Source organism: Pholcus phalangioides, unplaced genomic scaffold, assembly GCF_987345545.1.
Source record: "Pholcus phalangioides strain wild (caught in Gottingen) unplaced genomic scaffold, Ppha-v1.0 ptg000001l_1, whole genome shotgun sequence".
NCBI lineage: Eukaryota > Metazoa > Arthropoda > Arachnida > Araneae > Pholcidae > Pholcus > Pholcus phalangioides.
The window spans coordinates 23,234,905-23,242,273 of record NW_028301594.1 but is presented as its reverse complement, the minus strand read 5'-3'; the positions used below and the strand labels follow the sequence as shown (position 1 = coordinate 23,242,273).

The following is a 7,369-nucleotide window of genomic DNA, read 5'->3' as shown; positions in this document are numbered from 1 at the left end:
GATTTAATAGGGTGCGAATCAATTGAAGGAGTTATCTTACATCTATCAACGTAGATTTATATAGTGAATATACGTGAAACAAAACAGGGGTGATTGGGGGAAAACTCTAGATGGAAATCGAAAGTTTAGCCCCGTTCCACTTTCGCTATCGAAAAACAAAAGAATAGATGCGATGATATTGTATTTTTATTTCTTTTTTTAACGTATTTGTGAAAGGCCAGAAGCGAACAAATGGTCGTGGAAAAAGAAAGGCCCCCGTTAATCGTGTGCACATGGGCCCGCCTGTTATAAGAAAGCCCCAATAAAAGGCGCAAGCTTTTCCAGTTGATCACGTATTTCTCATTATCCAACTTGTGAGTAATACTGGTAGTAGCTGGATTACCTGAGCCATGGCTAAATTTTCAGTAAGTGATACCTTTAAGAGAAAAAATATACCTATATTCTAGTATAACATGCCTTCATCAATTTTCATGATGATAGCTCATTGTGGTATCATTTGTGGTATCATTGTGGTATCATCATTGTGGTATCTATCTCGTTGTAGGTTTTCGATCGCCTTTTATTTAATTCCACTAAAAAAGTTGAGTTTTCCGATTTCGGTACAATCCACAGAGTCGATGAAAAAATGATGTTACAAGTATATAAAATAACTTCATTATTTTGTTTTATGGTTCCTTAGTTATCTCATCAATCCTGGCACTTATTTTCTGTATTTAACGTTGCCATTACTTATTATTACAAATGCATGAATTTCGCTAATAAAATCTAAATTTTGCCAAAAAAATATGAACCTTAAGTTTCCGTTTTATTCCCAAAAATAAAAATGCAAAATTTCATGTTAAGAATTGTGCATTTATTCGCAAAAAAATAAATGTTGATCAAAAATTTTAGGTTCATCCGTAAAAAAAAAATAATAATTTCAAATCGAGAATTTCGCCTTCATCCTCAATAATATTTTTCAAATCAAAAAATTTTCATTCATTCGCAAAAAAAAAAAACTGCATCTATCCGCAAAAAATACTTTTCAAATATTTTGAATTTATTCGCAAAATCTATTGACACAATTTTTTTTATTTTTTCATAGTTTAATTATGAGGCCAGGTATTAAAATACTGTAAATAGCTGAAAATTCTAGAATTCAAGTAAAAAAACATTAATTATCAAGATTTCGCGCTTTTATTCATTAAAAATGGCAAATTTCGCATTTATAGCATCTATTTCATAAATACGAAAATTATGTATCCGTACTTATTATGAATAAATCAACGGCATTATTCCTCATCTAAATATTTTTTGTTGTTAAAAGAAATCAGTGTTCCTCCTTTTTATTTGTATATTGACCGACTTGCCACCTGGCACTCGAGTGGTTAGGGAGCTTGCCTCTGACTGTGCAGATCTAGGTTCGGACATGGATGCCTGCTAACACTGACAAATTCCCTGGACGGATCATGCTGATCCCTTGGGAATGCGTGGGGATCATGTTTTAAAAAAAAAATTCCCCACCCACTATTCTTCTACTTTAGTGGGCTAAATGTATAATTGTGTATAGTATGTGAAAATAGAAATGTTGACGCTTCCTTCACACTGTAAATATGAGATCTCTTGATCCATTTACAAAACCAGAATTTTCGAATGTGAGATGTCAGATTTCTTAAAGCCGTATATCTAATATATACAGGAAATCTAAATATATTGTATAAGCAGCTGTTGAATGAATTAGTAGAAGGTTCTGCTACTTGATGACGAGGATATAAAAAGTATCCCATTATGGTAAAAAAGCAGGTCTTGAACTGCGCTGAGTCATCAATGTTGTCTACGTGTGAAACTACGGCCATTTTTCATTAAATCACGTAGGTTCATATCTCACAACTTTATCATGTTTAGTTAATTTGATTCTGTCTGCACACATTTTGATAATGGATTATTGCATGTTTTGCTATTAACATGTTATTGATAAGATAATAAGCTACGTTTTGGTAGCCTGGACCATGGAATATCGGAAACTGACAACAGACGTCTCTCAGTAAAAGTTGAATATACTGTTGTTCTAAGTATGGGCTGTGGTAGGCATTTTACCATCTGTCACAATAATTTTTTATAATTTCATTTTTTGGCTTTTTTATTGTACCTAAAAGTAATTTTTATAAATCATACTTAAAAAAAAATCCAAAAGTTATCTTTGATTGCTGTTATATTTTGTTATTATTTATTTTTATTTTTCTAAAATCATACAGAGTTCATACATCTTAATAGCACCATGAACCTGCAGGGAGATTGATGTCCTATTGCTCCCTCCTACCCTAACTAGCTAGAAGTACTGTTAGGGAGAAAAAAATGAATTCTCTGAAGTCTGCCTGCGCTTGTGATTAATTTTTTGATTATTTTTACAAATATATTAGGGGTGGCCCATATTTTTAGACCACTATTTCAAAAACTAGGATTTTCACAACGTTCGTAATTAAATTTGTTATAAAATATTACAGAATTTAATTACAGAATATTTTAAGCATGTTTTTCCACTCTATTTTTGAACATCTTTACATGATTTAGGTTATATTAAAGTATCAAAATCTTGAAAAGGATGTGCATAATTGCTGACAGGACCTTAAAATGAAACATGTAGCTCATATTTGGACCTTCTCCTCTTTATATTCATTATTTAGTGTGCCAAAATGTTTAATTAATATCTCACAATGTCCACGAATACATTCAAATCTCGTTTTAACTAATTCCGTTATAGCGAAAACCTCGTTAAGTTAAGTTTTCATAGGAACAACCTGGAATTCCTTCATAACGAAATTTCGTTATAATGAAATGATTTCTCCGACCTATTGGAGTTCGTCATAACGGGATTCGACTGTAGATAAAAATCACCTGCATATTCTAACACAACGGATAATTTGAAGGATGGCAACTATTAATATGTAAATTCAACTTTCAATTATAACTGGTGCAATATTTCTGTTGTATATGTTGTTGAACGGAACTTAGGGATTTATGATTTAATAAGCATACGGAGATAATATGCTTTTAATAAATCATAGCTAGTTATGATTAATTAAGCGTATGGAACTTTGGGATTTATGATTTATTTGTATGCAATGTATTTTAATTATGAATTTTCATGAATTAAACTTCTTTGGGAATTAAAGCCCTGCGCGATTCTTTTTCAGCTAATTACCACAAATTCGTTTATACGTAGGATAAATTAAATCTTGGCTACCCAAACCAGTAAAATGAACAAAGCAAATTTACAGTAAATAGTTAAATTTATCTACCAACAAATGATGATATTGTCGTTCATAGATCGTCGCTCTCACCCTGGCTTTAATGGCTGCCGTTGCCACAGCGTCCATCGCCGGTCACAAGCTGGTCATCCACCATCACCCAGGACACGGGCACGGGCTCTACGGACACGGTCTTCACGCACTTCCAGTCCCGCATTCCGGCCACGGAACCAGCGTGAGGTATGACTACAGGAGCAAACCATACGCCCACTACGGACACGTACTTCCCGGTCACGTTTACGGACCACACATCGTTCCGGGATACGTCCACGCTGTTCCATACCTTCCCGCTGTGCCATACGTCCACGCCAAGGTACCTTATCTCCACGGAATCGCTGGACATCTCTATTAAGGAAGATCGACAACGCCATCGTAACAAGGAAAACGATGAAGAATGAAAACGAACAATGGTAAAATAAAGCTTATTTTCCGTTGCTAAATATACATTGAAGATTGAAGTACCGGGCACACCCCCGCTTCCCATCTCAGAGAGATATCGAAGCGTTCCGGTGGGGATGGGTGTATCCGGAAATTCATTAATTTATGTGCAAATAACAAACAACGATATTTCATTTATACATATATGCAATAAGTTGCTAAATATACAGTTGAACTCAGTTGTAACAACACCTCGGTTTTAACGACAAGTTCCCATAGAGAATAATTTTAACGGACCTTGCTTATAATATCAACTCAAACGCAAAGACCTCGGATATAACGACACATTTTTTCATCGTTATTCCGTATTATTTATAATATTAATTAGGGTGATACTATGGTGCGTATACGGAAAATTTCGTAATTTTGCCCTTGATTTTTTTATTTAAAAAAAGACCCCTTCTTTTCAATGAAGTTTACTTTGATTCCTAACCCGTACTAAAATAGGGGATGAAGATGATTTGTTTAATTTACATATTATATTATGGTAATTATATATGACTATAAATATCAATATTAATCTCACATTTTTTTGTTGTGTTCAGAGCCGTCTTAATGCACCCACCCGAGAACGGCCCCGAATAAATCTTAATTGTTTCCAGAAATTTTCTGGATATGGGCAAATTTCCGATTTCGAACATGTCAATTGGGTAGCAAATATTTCTAGCTAGGTAGGAAGCCCTAGAAAAATCACTTTGCCCATGAACCTGGCCTGGTAAAACTTTTTTCTCCCCATGAGATACATTTTAAATCACTGCAGATTTTTTTTCAAACCGAGCACAACTCAGGTCTATCGCCATTGGCAATTTAGTACTTAGTGAGTTGCGCCGGTAGTGTGAGTGTGTACCTAACGGTCTGAGTGCGTATCTAGTGTTGTGTCTGATTTTTCAGTTTTGCCATCTATATTTCAGTAGCGAAGGGAGTGAAGTGTAGTGATTGAATATGTGTGCTGTTTGTAGGCCTGTTGCTCTCTATGGCGAGACTTTCTAACGAGGAGATCGGCTCGCAGTAAACAACTTCAGAAAAAACAACTTCAGCCGACCTCCACTGTAGGGACGGTGGGGCTCGTCAATCGGTTATTTATAAGGAATTGGCGATTCGCCGACAATTAACGTTTCAGCGAATATTGGCGATGTTCCGTATTTATTACGTAAATTTTTGTAATTATTTACTATCGTTATTAAAAATATGTTTATTACCATATTTTTCCTGATCAAATATGGTCACCACGTAAATTATAATAAAGCAACAACTTCTTGCACACATTTAATTGCATCTAATTACATTTTTTTAAACTTAAAAGGACTTGAAAACGTCAGTCTTGACTGTAACGACACCACGGTATAAAAAAATGTTTCGAAAATCTGCGATGTCATTACATCGAGTTTGACTGTGTATACAGAAGTGATTTTTACACGTTGTGTGGTAACAGTTTTCATTCATAAAGAGTTTAAATATTGGTTGTCTCTCTCTCTCTCGTATTTCTAGATCTATTTTCTGAGAATGTGTATTTCTTTTTTTCCAGTGCATTTCCCAATGACATACAAATCAAGCTCAGGTGACGACACCAAAACGTGCCGATACTGTTCGAAATACGACAAGAATTCGTTCGCAGTTGCAGCCGCACTTCTTGGAGCATGACCATTGATTCACACAATATGTCTGAGTTAATAAAAGAATTCAAACGCATCAGAGTTTAATCATTGGTGCTCTTCTTTACGTCATCGGTGCAGAAAGTAATGATTAACACCGAGAGCCATCCTTAGCGGGTGTGCGACAGGTATGATAGCACCGATCCCCGCGCTCTTGGTAATAGAAATGTAAAGAAATCGATAGTCAGTGCAGGGCCGGAACTGGAGGTGGAGGGGGGGGGGACAACTGCCCTGGACGGTAAACTTGAGGAAAGAACAGAAATGTCATTTAAAAACCATCAAAATTCTCATTCTGGTGAGGGTGAAAAAATCGTGTTTGCCCCCCGGCCTCCACAAAAATCCTAGTTACGGCTCTGATACAGAGAACATATCTATTTAAATATTAACAATAGCGAAACAACGTGGCTGAGCTTCAACATGCATAAAGTAATAAAGTACAAGAGAAATATTTGTGAAAGTTATTCGTCTCACGAAAAGATTAATAAACCACGGTGGGGAATGCCGGGCCCGGTCAATTGCCCTCAGAATGGAAGGGTTTGAATTTTCAACGTGTTTCCGCAACAGGTCGAGTGCCCTCAGTCTGATTTTCGTAATTAAAGGTGATGGGGGAGGGGGGAATTTTAAACAAACATTTTATTCAAATAATTAGTAATCATGTGTAAAAATTATGTGCAATTTGGATAATAAATTGAAAAGAGCGATCAAAATAATGGGCATACATGGCGTGCCAAAAAAAAATGTTTTTACTAGCGTCCTCTGCTGTTGACTTCAAACACTAATGGTTTCGATATTGTTCCTGCAAAAAATAAATTAGTTTCATTTTTTTAGCGTTATCTATCTTTGACTTTAAATAATATTTTCTAATATCTCACGACTTCAAATTTTTGTCGTATTTTTTTCCTTTCTATGATTTCTTTTATCCAAGAAATAAATTTCTCAATAGTTGTGCCCTCTTCTAAAATAATTGGATACAGTGAAATATCGGTTAATGTATTACTCCTGGTTCCATGAGCCTGGATAATTTAAATAACTTTTTAAAATTATGTTAGTATAAACTATTACGGTATTAGTTGATGAGTTCTCACTTGCCATAGCTCAAATTAGACCAATTAAATTGATGAATTATGACGGAGAGGATTAAAGCTATAGTGCCCTGTACTTCACCTACGATTTACGGGAACGTTGTGAAACGGTCAACGTAGATTGCAACGGGTTGACTACTGTTGTTACTAATATATACTGTATAGTACAGTGTATGTTGCGGTAAATGTTATGAATCGTTAAATATCTATAATCGCCGGTTATTAGGTATAATCACAAACCGTCTCGCTAAGTTTGATAAATTTTCCTACGTTCGTCACTTTTACTGATGATCGTGCATAACTCCCGAATGAAATTGGTGAGTATGATAAATATGGATGCGGAAATAGAGTCAAACTCGAGTAAAACGACATCGTAGATTCCGCAGAATTTTGTCGTTAGAAGCCTCCTACTATGCGATAAGATAGACATTATTGACTTGGACCAGGACATGTGACGCAAAAATGACATCGATTCGTCGTTGTACGGCCTACACGACTAGTGACATCCAACAAACGCGGACGGACCGCCACCAACGGAATTTGATTATCGAGTCCGGACGTGCCAAGGACGTTATAATATCAATTTAGATTTCGATTCTTAGATCACGATTGATCATAATTATTCCGTTGATTTATACTTCTGTAATTGGACTTGTTATTCTGTTATACAAATTTATATAGATATATATACATATACATATTTAATAAAATTCCGGATGCACCCATCTTTCGGGAACGCTTTGATATCTCCTTGAGATGGGAAGCGGGGTGTGTCCGGTCCTTCAATATTCAATGGTATTAAATTCATCGATAAATTAATTCATTGCTATTATAAATGTATTTTCCAAAGTGTGAGAATTTCTCCTTCTTTCCTTTCCCAATGCTTCCAGTTAAACCTCACGTTCACAGA

General features: G+C 35.4%; 1 protein-coding gene across 1 annotated transcript; it reads left to right on the top strand.

The window, feature by feature from the left end:
* The first annotated feature begins 310 nt into the window (after positions 1-310).
* Positions 311-5,414, top strand: LOC149090110 (uncharacterized). Its single transcript, XM_089235592.1, has 3 exons — positions 311-404; positions 3,307-3,697; positions 5,251-5,414. The coding sequence occupies exons 1-2, from the start codon at positions 390-392 to the stop codon at positions 3,637-3,639; spliced, it is 348 nt and encodes a 115-aa protein (XP_089091718.1). The 5' UTR covers positions 311-389; the 3' UTR covers positions 3,640-3,697; positions 5,251-5,414.
* Positions 5,415-7,369: the final 1,955 nt, after the last annotated feature.